Raw genomic sequence first — 16,476 nt, forward strand, 5'->3', positions numbered from 1 at the left:
CCTGCCATTGAAGCCATTGAAGCAGCCGTGACCAGACTGCTATAGCAGTGCCAGAGCTTACTAACTGAAAACTAAACTGATGCAGGGTTGTCCTGCAAGCACAGCCACAGACCCAGGGCAAATTTATGCTGGTTTTTTTTATAGATAGGTGCAGTCCGGGCCAAAGAAAAGCTCAGGCAATGCAGCCTGAGTAAGCCACACCAGCCGAGAGATGGATTTGTATGTCTAAGCATGTTGAGTGTGGTTCATTTTCTTGGTGTTATTATTTTACAATTTTCCATCTGCTTTACTGGTCATATTTAAATGAGTATATTGAGAAAATATCAGATATTAGTTCATTAACTGTGTCCCAAAGAGTGGACAAATATCCACTACGTAATGGATAAATTTGCAATTTACTTCTGTACCTGGCTTTCTTCTTGTGGAGGTAGAACTTGTAAGTTAGTGGCTGCTTTGCAAAATGGCTCCAGATGAAAGGTGGGCAATCACAGCTGGATGGGGCTTTGAGCGGCCTGGTCTAGTGGGAGGTGTCCCTGCCCATGGCAGAGGGGTTGGAACTGGATGATCTTTAAGGTCCCTTCCAACCCAAACCATTCTATGATTCTATGATTTATTAGCGAGAGGCTGTCACCATTCTGCCGCAGCTCCACAGCTCTAGCAGGGTGACAGTATGAGCTCGTCTGTCTGAAAAGGAGCATTGGAGTCAGCCCTAGCTGTAGAAGCTTGAGACTTTGACAAGCAGAGAGGCTCTGCCAGAGCTGCCAGGTTCTCCAGCTGTCCTGATCCTGGAGGCAGTGCTTGGTTTTCCCAGCTCCACTGACTTTGGCTTGCACAGCCCCAGCCCACTCAGCTTCCCCGAGCAGCCACCCTCCAGGCCCAGGGCACAACAGGTCCTTCATCACTGGACACCGCTGCTAAATGTCTTCCCAGAACTAGATCCTCTGGATTGTTTTATTCGTGTATTTGTCCTCACTTTCTCAACCAGGCTTCTTCCTTTCCCTGATACAGCCGTGCCGTTCACACTTCTGCAAATAGCGCTAAGTTCTTCACATCTCCTTCTCAGGTTCTGTGATCCATTCTTCTCTCCTCTAATCTTGCCTTTCTCGTCTTATCTTCTCTCATGCTTTTTTTTTGCCTAACATTGCCGCTCATCCTCCAAACACATTCTCCCTTTTCCTTCTAATCTCCTCCTATTCTACAAGGCTTCATAGATTGTGCTGCTTATGGTGCGCTGCCGCTCTTCCCTCTTATTCCTGTCGGTGTGCGTCTCTGAAGGCAGTCATGCACATGCTCAAGGTAAGCACTACATAAAAGCACTGCAGAATTGAGTCTTGGACTAGAGGATTTTAGGGGCTTGGTATTAGTCGTTGGTTTATCATCTGCAATATATATACAAATGGCACCTGATAGGAAAAAAAAAAAAAGAGGAATTTCTGTATATATTTCAACGCATCCTATGGACAGCGTGCAATGACTTAGATATCTTTTTACATTAGGGTGTGATTCACCTGAGTGCTCACCAACAGCCATTTAGTCTCTGAGACATTAAAAATTAGGAAAGAAGAGTGAAGAGAGTGAAGTGAAGAAAGAAGAAGTGAAGAGAGCTTGCAATTAGTACCAGTGAACTGAACAGAGATGTTACTTCCTTTGTACTAGTAGAAGGAGCCCCGTGTCTTTTTCCCTCACCAGTATTACAATCTCCTAGGATATTTATTTTTTCTTTTTTTTTGTAAATCTCTCATGTTTGATGTTTGAGAAAAGTAAAGATCTGTAGATGAGTTTTTGGATATGACTGTGATTTCACTTCACTGCTTTTGCCCAGATTCAGAGGCCACGTATCTGGTCAAAATATCATCTGTTTTAGGTTGGAACAACAACAACAAAAAATTACTCCATGTCATGTCTACAGTTCACAGATTGCATGTTTCATATTAACAGCATAATAAGCATTTTCATTTTGGTACTAAAAGCAGCCCTTGAGTTGAAATGATTACTGCATTTCAAGTAATTGTTTGTATTAAAACAAATAGCAAAGATGTGCCAATGAACCATCCAGACAGGCTGGGGCTAATGGATTTTAACTTTACTTATAAGAAATTCTATTTGGAAACAAGAAGAGCTTGCCTTAGCAAGGATAAACGAAGCAAGGAAAATCAAGGAATCAAAATAACTCATTTGCCTCATAAGGTATGATATTCTTTACCTAACATTCAACTTAAATCATTTCCTCTGCGCCGTGAGATGGAAGGGTTCTGGAATTTACTTGTATCACTTAATGGGAAGGTAACAAAGGAGGTGATTATGCAGTAAAACATGAAAAACAACATAGTTCACGGGTGAAGATACATCTAAATGATGTTCTGAGGCAATTCTTTGCTGCTGGCTTGTTAGAGAGTGGTAACAACCTGAACACAAGAAAATTGCTTTCTCAAGGTAACCAGATCTGTACCAGGGATGGTACACTTATGCACAAGTCGTTACAGAAATTGCTTTTCTAAGGACACACTTCAAACAATTTGTTAGTATAAATCTTACTCAGAACTGGAAACATTCCAGGAGTTTAGTGGCCCTGCTGATAAAATTGGAGACAAATGGATCTAGCTGAAGCTGCCTGGATGATGACTTCAGGCATTTTCAACCTTGGGGAACTTCAACCTCCTCTAAAGGGTTCCTGCAAGAGTTTTTAGGTTGATTTTAAGTGGCATTTATCAAAAATGGTGAAAATGCAGTGAGAATTACATTTGGATGAAGCATCATCATTTTTGTGCAGAAACCTCGGTGCTTTCTGGAAGGCTTTTTAATAAGCTCATGTAGAAGGATATCCAGGGACTGGGAAAGGGAGGTGAACAAGATCATTGGGAGCCTTACTCCCATTTGGAGACCCACCACTCCCTTTATAGACTAGGCTGTTGTGTCCCAACTCGGAGTTGTTCCGCACACGTGGCAGAATTCATCAAGCTCTGGGTAGGGGCCAGCTTGTCTTACTACCACTGGAGATCAAGTGCTTTCTAAAATTGCTTTCTTATCCCTTCATAAATTAATTTCCTGCATTTCCACACTTTGAAGTGTGAAAACATCAGACACACGACCACTCTGCACAGAGAGGTGAGTCATCAAGAGATAGGTGAGAAGTTCATCAAAGAAAGGTGGCAGTGCTAAAGACTCTTTGAAACTCCTGAGGCTACATTTACGTTAGCAAGTAGTAAAGCCCAAGAAGAGTAAATCTGTAGAGTTTGTCTCACTTCTGAAAACGCAGCATCTAACTTACATCCATTTTGAGGGTAGGGGATACTCTGAACTATCTCCAGCCTAGTCCCACCAGCTGGGACATGTTAAATATGGATTTGGAGCACCTTCTCATTTAGGTTCATTTGAAAGAAGTCCAGTTTGTGCACTGTGCGAACCAAAGCATTGTAAGTGGCAATAACTGGGAGATTTTTTTTTGTTATTTTTTCCCAAAAAGCACACTCCTGACAAACTAAAACACTGATGTAAGTACCTTGTAGGAGAGGCTCTAATAGAAAGGGTCTGCAAGACAGTAAAGCAGTAATCAAAGGTAGAAAGAGAAGCAGACAGAAGAGAGGCTAAGAAAGAGGGGAGAATCTCCAAAAGTAATACGCCTCATTAAAACTGGAAAACAGAGAAAGGCAAGAACAGAGTGCAAAGTGCTCCGGGATTTCTGGCTACCTTTCTAATGACAGCTGGGATGAAAGCCTGAAAGCTACAAGTCAGAGCACAGCAAAATGAAATTTACTGAAGGGAAGACGAATGTAGTGTAAGCATATAGGCTACTATACTTCTAAATTCAGAAGACAAGGTGCTGCAACAAGGACAGAAAAACTGAAAATTACATGGTGAGGGTGCAAGCAGTGGCTAGGCGGGGCTGGGATTAAGAGAACAAGATGAAGGTTAGCTGAAGCAAGCAGAGCAAATATTTTCAGTTGAATGCAGTCCAAACCCATGTATCAGGATAATTTGAGACCCCCTAGATTTTTTGATCTTCCTGTTTTGCTCTGTTCTGCCATAGCCTTTGCCTGTCCCCTACAGAAAGAGTCATCCCATTGTAATGCCATACCTTATTTTCGTGATTAGGCCTATAGTTGAAATACGGAGTGACTCACCAACAGTATTTCAGCTGAGTGAACACAATGATTCTAATAACTGTCTGCTAATTAGCAGGTTTTTGAGATAAAGACAGTTGAATAGCTTGCATCCTCTGACACCCCAAATTAATAACGCTCCAGTAGCAAATAATAAAGTGGTAGAGATTGGCATTATTACTTTTTGGTACAGTACAAAATAGATTAAAATGAATCTGGCTTATTTATCTACACAGCCTGGACTACTTCAACATGTTGAAGATCTCTGCCTTGGCTATAATACACAAAGCCCTAGAGAGCTCTATATAAAGCTAGAAGAACTGCTCCTAAAGCAAGATTCAAACATTTCTAGATTACAATTTTATGAATAAAATTAATTAACTAACAATTCATTACATTCTAAAAGCTTCATCTGACCATAATAATTCATGTTTGCAGCCCAAACAGTATTTGGTAATTGCAGAATGATGGAGCAATGTGGATATTTTTTGATTACAGTTCATTACATAAGATTACAAGGAAGAATTTGTCTTCGAATCATAATGAAAACTTAATTGACACCACTATGCTAAAATATTTCCAATGATTAAGTTTCAGTCTGTGTCTTAATCAGTTTTATATTAGAAAGAGATTTTAACAAGATAATGCTGTGAACATAATTTCATTGCATTATAAAACCTTTGGCTGGATCTCATAAGTAATTAAAACTCCAGCCATCTTAGAAATTCGACATAAATGCAATTCCAATTTTAATATTCTTTAAGATTATACAGTATCTTCAGTTTCTTTTATTTTTCTCTGCTGCCTGTAATCAAATTCAAGCTTTCCCCCCAACCCCGCCACCTACAAACAGTCTAAAATTTATACTTGCAAGATAATTTCAGGAGGGATAAGTATCAGACACCAGAATCACGCCTCAGGACATAAGTTAAACTTAAGCAACAACACGGGTAATATTACAAAATGCAATTACTTTTCTACACAATCTGTGCAATGATTCCCAAAGACTGCTCTCTATCACTCTATCCAGAGGTGCTCTCAGCTGAGGCTGAATGTGCTGAGAGCTCATTCAGGTAACAGAGCAGTCATCATTTAGGCTGGAGCATCATCCAATAAGGCATTCCTACCATGAGCTCGCATTTATTTCAGAGGCCTTTCTCAACACTGTACTTAATAAAAGACAGATAATCTCTTGTGGAGATAACAGGATGCATCGCACGGCTACAGCGCTGCCCATCCTTCATATAGACACTACTGGTTGCCAGAAGTTTTAAAGTGGTAATAGCACATTTGGAACTAAAATACCTGGAGGGAAGGACACAGAGCCAGTCTCTTAGAAAATGCCATGCCATTGTGATTCGGCCTGCCCAACGACAGGCAACTACTACTTCACTTCCAGCTGAACTCCTTCTGGCATTGATGAAGATCCCACAGCTTGAATCGGTTGTCATTTAAAGGGTCCGGCTAGCTTGTACGCTAGAGGGACAGTCAAGAGAAGTGCAAAATCCAGGCTCCCGTTGAACACCTAATTGCTGAACAAGGAAGCCAGAAATTAAAAATGGTCTGTGGGGAAAAAAAAAAAAAGGTTACTCGTGTTACATTGCATGGTTAGCTACAATTTAATGCCCTGTGTTAAAACCCATCATAACTGTTGATAAGATGATTAAAACCATGCAGCCGCAATATCTTGGTCCAGACTTCAAACAATATCACCACAGTCTTGGTACTGGTTTATTTCTTCCTACAAGCTATAACGAACACAAACTACAAATCAGTGGAGTACATGTTGCTTATCACTTAATTAAAACCTGCCATTTCCAAGAATGTTCTGAAAATTTTTCTCTGAAAAAGCTGTTTTAACTGAGTATGGGAAAAATGGGTAAAAAACCCTTCTAGTTGAGCCAATAAGAAAAAAATCAGAAGAATAAAAAGATGTTACACAGGAAAAGTTGCTACTATACATGACTTCGGATTCCATGACAAAGACAATTTACCAACACAATTATCCCGTGTGTGTTAAAATACCTTAATAGACTAATCAGACCAAACACAAGCCAAGCTTATAGCCCTCACTTCAAGGCAGCACATATGGTTTATGTGATGCATAGGCATGTTTTTTTCAGCAATACATATATGTATACACACACACACACACATATAAAAAGGATAATAATTGCTAGAACCAAGCAATACAAGTGCAGGGAATGCAAATTTAAAATACATTTACAAGCAATCTACATATATGTAAATACACAGTTATGGCCTAATGAATTTTCTATTCGCTGCACTGTAGCCCAGCTCCCATCTGAATGTCAAAGAACATCCCCTGAACTGATCCCCTGCAGTGCATGATGACAATTTTCTGTGTATAAGTGACATCATGAGGTATGGAGAAATGCATGTGTATTCACAAGAAATTAGGGTAGCATATTAACTGGTATGTAAGAGGCATAACAGGCATAATAACAGGCATAAAAGAGTGAAATATAGACACCATGTATAAAAAAAAATGTTTATTTTTTCGTTAAAAATATTTACATATAGTTTTGCTGCATTTATATACAATAAATGTTAAGTTTAAAACTCAAGTTTAAGCATTGGGATTTTAAGAACACAAATTTATTGGCTTAAATATTAGCTTCAAGTTACCTGGCACACCTTTCCCTGGAACTCTCAGAAGGCATTTTGCAATAAGCTCAGCTGGTAACAGCTACCCATTTCCAAAAGAAGCAGTCCCACCTTCCCCGGCTCTTCCCCCTTCTTTCCTGTACAAGCTGTTTTGCCTAGAACTACACCATCACTTGTTTAACTCTTCAGTGACCAGGTCAGGGAGCTAAACTAGTGAAAAGCAGGTTTCAGAAAGCTGCGGTGAAAAGCTACATAAAAAGAGCCATCATTTTCTTCAAGTTTAGTTACTCAAACCAGGGTAGGGCTAGATGAGCACCAGAAGATTGACACAAAAGGGGCAGAAATTTATCACCAGGGCCGAGGGAGAGAGTAAGACCACTTTCTTTGCTCAGCAGCTTAACTGCATTATGAAAGCATACACTTACACATCATAGAAGAAAAGACAACAGCCTCTCCTGCTTACAACGCACCACAGCAAAATTTCACTTTGCATACCATGGTTTATTCCCTATGCCTTTGACAGACTAACAGGAGACAACCTGAAAAGTAACTCTGCTTGTTATTGCCAGATCTTGATTCCTCCAGCCCAATCACATGTTGCAAGGAGCGATGGCAAGACTGGGTGAAATATTGCACTCACACAGGCTTCTTTATGTGCAGACAAAGTGCGAATAATCCTAGCAGTATGATAGTTGTAGAAGAACACTTTGCCATCTGAACTTCCTGTCACCAAAAGTGTTCCATCTGGAGAAAATTCACAGCCCACTGCAAATCCTTCCACCTGTGAAAATCAATAACAGCGTAACTCCTGATGCTGATTAGAAAAGTTCATTGTGATATACTAAAAATGAATATGGTACCAAAAAAAAAATTATATCTTTAAATAAATATACACTAAGGATTTCTCCAGGTGTGTTTATTAAGACACAGCTATAACACAACCTTATTTAATCAAGCTATTAAGTATTCATAAAGTCTTCTAATAACTATTTTCTTCAGAGTGCATATGATTCAAAATAGACCGGCACACAGGAAAGCAAATGACGCCAATTAATTTCTATCCCTGATTTATCATCAAACAGTATTACATATTAAAAAGCACAGGTATTTTGCTATTTTCTAGGCTTGGATATTAGCTTCCCAGTGAAGAAGAATACCTTATGTCCTTCGTATCTTTTCTTTTTGTTGATTCGGTAAGGTCGCTGGGCAGAAAACAAAGCCATGTAGTTCCCATTCGTCTGAGCAACAAACACAGACTCTTTTGGATGCAGAGTCAGACTTGGGCAAGTGTAACGCTCCTGAAAATAATTTTAAAGAAAGATAACCTGATTTATTTGAACAAATCTTTTCACCTGAAATTTGAAAGACCATAAAAGGCAAATAAGTCATCTCCATAGTATACATTATATAAAGATACTTATTACAATCCACTGAAAATTCTACACCAAGACAAATATCAAATCAAATCTTTACCCTGATTTTCTAGATATTGACCAAAACCACATCTCCCTCTAAAACATAATTATACTGCAGAACAGCCGCAGAAGGGTAACTCCAACCTGATGGCACTCAATCATCCTGCTCCAAAAAACCTGAAAGTCTGAATATGAGAGCGACTCCTTTTCTGCTATATCCCTTCCTCCATAGCTATACTGTGCCTTCCATGCTACTTTGTACAATCCTCAAATCCTCCACCCTCTTGGCTCTGGCCACGCTGACAGGAATAGAAATCATCCCATTTAAACAGCCACCTTTCCCCACTACACTCATATAAATAAATAAATAAAAAAGAAAGAAAAGAAAAAAGAATCATTATTAGCCAACTATGTCAGAAGTTACTTGTGACAGTGATTTGCCATGTAGACTGCTGCTGGCTGTAAATTCATAAATATCTGCAAAAATTAACACTTGGCTTTACACTAATGTTCCCATTGAAGACTGAATTAAGATTACTTTCAAAACTCAGCATGGTGACAGCATCAGAAATCCACTGCTCTTGCAAAGTTCCACCAGGCCCAAATGCATCCTAGTTTCAGCCTAACCCAAAGATCAGTGCTGAACTTTGATGCCAGGAATACAAATTAAGAGAGCTTTGGCTGTAGGATTTGTCTGCATGTGAAGGATACCAGGCTGACAGTGACCACTGGACACCATGGGCTATGTGGTAGAGTGGGAAGAACATCAGTCTGGTTTTGCTATGTGGTTTGGAAGTGAAGAACTGGGAACGGAGTTCTGGGTATTGTAAGGTATGGGGCACAGAAACCAAAACAGAGTTAGGCAGCATGCCTGGTTAGGAGCGTGCTCTGTGGCAGAGCACCGCATGCTTCTGGGGAGAAACTACGGCTAACTGTAAGGGATCAGAAAGCACAACGCAATCTGCAGGAGCACTGTGCTGTTATGCTGGGTATACTGTAGTAACGGGTTATTTTACAGCTCTTAACTATGCATTTGGTTCAAAAAGGCTAAGTGCCGGGTCCTGCACTTGGGTCATAACAACCCCATGCAGTGCTACAGGCCTGGGGAAGAGTGGCTGGAAAGCTGCCTGGTGGAAAAGGACCTGGGGGTGTTGGTCAACAGCTGGCTAAATATGAGCCACCAGTGTGTCCAGATGGCCAAGAAGGCCAATAGCATCCTGGTGTGTATCAGAAATAATGTGGCCAGCCAGGACTAGGGCAGTGATCGTCCCCCTGTACTCAGCACTGGTGAGGCCCAATGTTGAGTATTGTGTTCAGCTTTGGGCCCCTCACTACAAGGAAGACATTGAGGTGCTGGAGCATGTCTAGAGCAAAAGACTTATGAGGAGCTGCTGAGGGAGCTGGGGTTGTTCAGCCTGGGGAAAAGGAGGCTGAAGGGAGACCTTATCGCTCTCTACAACTACCTGAAAGGAGGGCACAGAGAGCTGGGGGTCGGTCTCTTTTCCCAAGTAACAGGCGATAGGACAAGAGGAAATGGCCTCAAGTTGCACCAGGGGAGGTTTAGGCTGGATATTAGCAAATATTTCTCCACTGAAAGGGTTGTCAAGCATTGGAACAGGCTGCCTGGGGAAGTGGTTGAGTCACCAACCCTGGAGGTATTTAAAAGACGGGTGGACGCGGTGCTCAGGGACACAGTGTAGTAGTAACTCGGCAGTGCTAGGTTAACAGTTGGACTTGATGGTCTTAAAGGGCTCTTCCAACCAGAATGATTCTACAATTCTATGATTTGTTAATGCAGACAAGCAATAGGTAAGGTTCTGTTGGGATCTAATCTGTTTGGAGAGCTCAGGGGTTCTCTCACACCTTGAAGGGTTCAGAGGTGAAATTCAGAAAAGTGAAGCAGAGTTTCCAAAATCACCACCAGGTTTTGTTGATTCACAATGCAGGAAAGGGGGAAAACATGTCAGAGATGCTGTAGGTCATGAGACGGTAGGCTGTGGGGGTTTTTTGTTTGTTTGTTTTGCAGGGGATACAGAAAAAAAAGTTGTTTGGTTTTCACTCCTTAATACTGAACCTGACTGGTCTGTGCTTTATATATTCACAGCTTCTTGGGTTTGGGTTGGTTTTTTTTGCCTTTTTTTTCCTATTGCCTATCCAAGATGTTGACTGGACAAAGACATAACTGTGGAAATTAAACACGGAACAATCCCACGAGATCATCAACTACATGTCCTTGTCTGTAGGGAACTGTTCATTTCAGCCAAAAAGCATCTATATACAATCCAATCATATTATATGACATAGGATATTAGACTTGGGTTTTCAAAAAAGACCCAGGGAGTTGGAATTATCTATTAACTTCCGTGGTAATCTCCTTTGAAGCTGTCAGCCTTTCTAGACAATTTAGTCCATTAAATATCTTGCCTGGATAGATTACTGAGAAATACTCAACCTGCACTGATAAAAGTAAATTTTGCCTCTGTGATTATGCTGTACTAGATATATACTGCACGTCGCACGTTGCTATTGCTATGCGAATATTAAACTCAATTTGTCAATAGCCCTCATTACAGCTGATGAAAAAGTGTGGGAAAAGAAATGTGGCACTATAGCAACTACTGCCATGCATCACTGGCAAGCTAGAATGGCACTGCAGTGGCCTTGCCTAAATATAGCTCAGATGTCAGTGAATGAGCACCGAAATGTAAATATTTTTAACAGGAGGAGGCCTATCAGGCCTTCAGGGTCATTTTTTAAGAATAAGTAAGTGTTTTTAAAACACAAAAATAAAGCAAGCCCATAACTTACATTTTATACGTCACACAACGATCTCACAGAAAATCAAAACCTTTTTTTACAACATTGACAAATCATTGACTAAATCATAACCCAAACAATACTAGTTGTTAATCTTACGTGAAAAATCTGATTGGAGATTTTCGCAGCACTTTGGAAGTCCCATGCAATAACGGTACGATCAGCTGAGTCCCGGCTTACTGCATCTGTGCTTGTAAGAAATTCTCTTCCTTCAGGGAGAAAAAGTATATCCAATGTCTGCTGTACTGCAGCTTTGTACACTCTTAACACCTAGTGGATAAAAAAGTTTGTTATTTTTTGACAGATTAGAAGAACATGATAACCTGTGTTTTCTCTCTTTGTGTTAATAACTATCTCCAACAAATTATATATTATTTTAAAATGTGAAAAAGTAACTAATTTTACATGTTGAAGTGTATTAAATAGCTCATCAATATATGTAAAGAGTCCACACACAGGAAAATTAAATGACAAAGGAAAGCATCAATTTGTAGAATTTACATGTTATATTTATATATACATAAGATTCTGTTACAAATTCTCATGGAATTAGATCCAAAAACAGCTTTAAATAACACAATGTTGTGGGGTTGGGTCTCCACAAAATCCCTTCTATTTTATGAGCTCAGAGAACTCTGAAGATCAGTCTGAGGATCTCTCCTTCCTCCTTCTAGTAAACTTCAGAAGTGTAAGTTTTTGGTCTTTTTGTTCTCAAAATCTTCAGCTAGTTATAGAGCCAGGGAAAGTAATTAGGTTAGTGGGGATTTGGGACTTAAAGGTAGGAAAAGAACACAGCAGGCAGTGAATATTCTTGCTCATCATTCCGGACTTAATTATAAATCACTGTTTATGACTGGGGATCAATAAACTTGACGATTCAAGGCTCTCCCAGTCCCGTGTTGCTGTGTGTCATTGCTTAACTTGCAAGGGGTGAGACCCCAGTGTCAGGACTGTACGGCAAGGGAGCGAAGCTTGCCTGCTCGGTCAGAAATTGTCTACAAAGTGCCCCATTCCTCCTGCAGAAGATACCTCAATCGCATTAAGGACTCAGTCTGACACTCTCTCCCGACAAAAAAGAAACCCAAGCAGAGTTTACTTTTTTAAAGTGCTGCCAGAGAGGGAGGGATGGAGGTGATGGGAGCACTGCTGCTTTAAGGACACAGCCAGGATGCTGCCTTTGTCTACGGGGATTCAATCCCACACCTCCCATCTCATCTGTCTACTGACTGCCCTGGCAAGAGGCAGTCTCTGCTGCTTCTGCTGAAGCAGAGGCTTTTTCTGCCACTCTGTTGAAAACGCAGGACAGCAGGGAAGAGTCAACAGTACTTCAAAGCACATCTGGGCTCAAGAGTAAATAATGTGTCTCATCCACTAGTTCCCATCATGTAATTAATGCATATGAACAATCTCTACAGAAGTTTGTGACGTAAAAGGAAATCGAAAAGTTCCCAATACCAAATCTTCTTCCCAAATCAAGAACACCAGAGATCCCAAATCTAGATCCTCTTTCAGGACTTACAGCAAAGTGGGTTGGATTCATGCAGAAACGACTCCTCAGCCACAGGATTCTGAATATTTTAACAGCCTGTGAGTTGGATCTTAAAAAGTAAGAAAGATTTTGAACTAGTCTAAGGAATATATGAATAATTTGAATTTTCTTTTTTTCCACCTGTCTTCATGAAATTCTGCATCTATGTTGTCTACTTTGAATTTTGCAAATCAATACCTTTGCTTTCTTTTTCTCTGATTTGCCTCCAGTGAAGAGAAACTTCAAGGCAAGTGGCCAGATCAAAGCAATCCATCTCTCCGAATACGGTGATCCTTAAAACTAGGACACTGGAAAACTCCTAGTTATTAATATCTAAATCTTTCTCTCCAAGATAGCTAAAACATAGCAGCCTGCACTTCCAACAGGCTGTTCAGAGGTTAGTCCTTCTTCTAACCTCACTTGAAATACCAACTGAGCAGAGAGAGTGCTTGAAGTATGATACTGAGCCGGTTCCCAACTTTGCGAGGCATTTCAGTGCCTGTCTTATAGCCCTAATACAGCACGTGACTAGAGAGATCAGGGCTTAGAACTTTTACTGTAAGCACATACTTTTTTTTAAAAAAAAATAATTTTCCGGGATTATACCTCTGTTTTATACTTTAACCAATAAAAGAAAAATCATATCAACTATCAAATACAACATGAGAACGTCTTGATTTCTTGCATCAAGCTCAAAAATCTATGACTGCTTGGAAATGATTAGAACAAGCCGATCCTGCTTTAGGGTAGAGATATACTAGATGATCTCCTGAGGTCCCTTCCAGCTCTGCTTCCTGTGATCTCAGCACGTAGAAGGATGGCAGCAGCAGCTGCTCCAATTGATTTTCACAGGCTTTGCGAAATGTACAGTTTAGAAACGGGATGTTTGTGTTCAGTGAAGAACCTCGGTCACGCAAACACCCTACACACCCTGTAATAACATCAACAAGATGTAAACCTGCAGACTCAAAAAACTGGCACACTTTTCAGCAATCTGCCTGCATTTTTAAGACAGTGAATACACAAATGTGCTACTTGCTCTAGTCAGATCTTTCAGCCTAGGAATCTGCATAATATACAAAGCAATTAAAACTTTGTAAAGCCAAAAGTGATATTTGCATTTTTATAGTCTGTGCTTTGTCTACGGAGAAATCACCACGCGTAGCTATTTCTTCACAGAGTTATAAAAGGAAGCCCATAGTTCATTAGTAAAGTGGAAAATTAAGTTATTTTGTAGGGGAAAAAAAAAAAAAACAAATCCAAAACCAACCCTAAAAAACCCCACAATATATATCCAATTTATAATAGCTGCCTGGAACGAGAAATGGAAAACCATACAGAAACCTGACAGCTGTAGGAACTGCAGGAAAATTGAAATAAAGTTAAATTGAGAGGAGGGGACACAAAAGGCTCTCCCACCCCAACAGAGTGAAGGAGGCAGCTACTTAGCAGCAGGCACCTTCACAGAAGTGACAAGTTCCAACGGCGAGTTGGGAAGATCAGAGAGCGGAGAAGCACAAATGTGCAGGAAACGGGACAGAGAGGCAGAAATAAAGGCCAATTGCTGCCAGGAAATGAAGAAGAACAATATAGAGTAATAAAAGATAATAAATTCCCAAATGGTGATTCAAGGTAGGGATTCTTTAATATTTTCTTATTTTAAAGATGAAAAAATACCAGATATGCTCAGCTTCTAAAAAACTCTTGTGAAATGTATGTAGGCATATATCCATACATACACTCTATCCAGCACTGTTAAGGGGTAAGAGTTTAGGTTCGGGACTTGTTTTTAACACGTTTTTGGAGCAACAGACATCTCTCAGCAAGGAAAAAGATGCGGCTGTGAAGTTGGTAATATGAACATACTTTTAATTTTTGCGGAAATCCTGTTGGGCTCTTATATAAACTGCTGCTATCAATTTAAACATTTTTCACTGCTAATCGTTAAATATATTTGCTTGTCTGATATTTAATAGGATATCTAACCAAATTACCTGTGTATCTTAGCTCTGCAACAGGAAACTGCCTTTAGAAAAATCGGTACAAAAGACCTTCTTTTTCTATATGCTTGATACATACTTCAGAAAAACTATGCTGTTTAGTCTTCAAACCACATCGTAAGAACTGACTCAGAGAACAATAAATTAACACTTTGAATAGCAGCTGGGAACTTGATATACATAGTATTTAAATTCCCCCATAAAGACAGCTTTCAAAAATAACTAATTGCAACACCCCTGCTCAGAAAAGTACTCATAATTAAACCTGCTTTGTTCTACCTTAGACAATTAATTCATGACACGCCTGTGGAACTTGCTTAGGGAAAGCACCAGTTTCCCAACCCTGCTGGCTTTAGTTTGTTAATAACAGCTTTTTCTCTCTTTCTATTTGCAGATTTATCACCCATAAGCATTGGAAAACCACAGTCCACTTCTTCAATCTAAGCATTTTCTGGACATAAAAGAAATTATTTCAAAGGAAGGTGTAATAGTTTCTGGTGTCAACAGAGTCCTACACAATAATAAAGCTTCTTCACTAAGGCAAGAGTTCGTGGCTGCAGGCATTCGACAAGAAAGGTAATTTAGGCAAATTAAATCAGTTTCAAACAGCTTCTTATGGTTCTGGTGATTTGAAAGGCATGCTATGATGCTGAATTCAAGGTTTATCTTTCAGATGGGTGTTCTATAGTACTTCTCTGCATAAAGCACATGCAATGCTTGTTATTTAGTTTGTCAAGAAAGCTCAAAGCCTCCACACATGGAATTCAGAAGCTGCTGCTCGCCCCAGCTCTGTGCTGGTCACCGGTAACGTATGTGCACTGCACTTTCCTAAAACCCCCTCATGAGATCCCCATCCATAAAATCCCCAATGAGAAAGAAACGTGCTTTTATAGTTATTGCCCTGAGCAGCAGGAGATAAGGTCTCAAAACAAACCTAATAGGACTACAGGCAATCTGGATGGTCATGGAAAAAAACCCTTGATGAGTCAGTGCCATGGTTACCAACCTGTAAAATAGACAGGTTTTTTTCTTCCACATCTTGTCCTCCCTTTTTAGATTGAGTGCTTTGGCATGGAACTGCCTCTTCCTACTGGCCTGTTTGGTAATTAATGCAATGGGGGACTGATTTAAGTTTCCTCTGTGAAACTGTACTACACCTATACTAGTAATAGAAAGTGCATTTCAACTTCAAAGAAAGCTAATTTTGCACAAAATAGAAGCATTTTTATGTGCTGCAGTGCAAGCCATTTGTGTTGATCTATTCTATAGGGTAAGGTGTTGAGGCAGATGACACCTATTTGCTTTTTAGCTACATGTTCACAACAAAACAACCACCATGTGACAAATCCAATTTATGTCTCTGATCTCCATCTGAAAGCCTTAATGGCAGTTTTAATCAAAACACATGACAATATCATAGACAGGAAGATCAAGCATGCTACAGTTTTATGCTCTTTAAAAGTATTTTAACAAGAGTGGTGTGTTTATGTTATTGAAAAAAAATATTTTGCTTTTCTATTTAAGTTTTTCCTGTTTGTACCTGCTCTGTTTTCAGACACAGCTCAAGATTATCAAGGGGTCCTGAGAATAATTAAAAGAAAAGGGAGACTGATTAAAATGAATAAGTGGTTGAGCTTAATCCACTGTTGATTTATAAAACTTTAGGTATGAACAATGTACACTTTTTTTAAAGTCCAAGCAGCATAGAGAACATGAATGGTTTCTTCCGTTATATATAGACTCCAAACTAGCAGAAGGCAGCTTCAAAACACAGAGAGAGAGATGCTTCTTCACACACGGCATATTTAAGTTGATTAATTCCTCACTAGAGGATGTTGCAGATGTAAAAAAAAAAAATAAAAAAAATAAAATCAAGAACAACCAATTCCACAGTGTGAAAACTCAGAGAGAGCCATGAAAGACAAAGACATGATCTGTGGTGCAGGAAGTCCCCAAATTCGTAAGTTAGAAAGCCCTGGGTAACCATT

At 39.8% G+C, this 16,476-nt stretch overlaps 1 protein-coding gene across 3 annotated transcripts in view; it reads right to left on the reverse strand.

Annotated features, from left to right (window-relative positions):
* Positions 1-690: 690 nt before the first annotated feature.
* WDR25 (WD repeat domain 25) overlaps positions 691-16,476 on the reverse strand; it is a 69,943-nt gene continuing 54,157 nt past the window's right edge. The window contains exons 5-9 of one of the 3 annotated variants that reach the window (XR_012586638.1): positions 11,060-11,230; positions 7,886-8,026; positions 7,369-7,509; positions 5,406-5,663; positions 691-1,403 (exon numbers count right to left, since the gene is read on the reverse strand). Coding sequence is in view for 2 of the 3 variants with exons in the window: in XM_074583988.1 (XP_074440089.1) it covers positions 7,288-7,509; positions 7,886-8,026; positions 11,060-11,230 (534 nt within the window). In the remaining variant the exon portion in view is untranslated. Of the gene's footprint in view, positions 1,404-5,398; positions 5,664-6,598; positions 7,510-7,885; positions 8,027-11,059; positions 11,231-16,476 lie in introns of those variants that run through there. The other 2 variants (XM_074583989.1, XM_074583988.1) reach the window with 2 other exon arrangements.

Source organism: Larus michahellis, chromosome 4 (genome assembly GCF_964199755.1).
Source record: "Larus michahellis chromosome 4, bLarMic1.1, whole genome shotgun sequence".
Lineage (NCBI taxonomy): Eukaryota > Metazoa > Chordata > Aves > Charadriiformes > Laridae > Larus > Larus michahellis.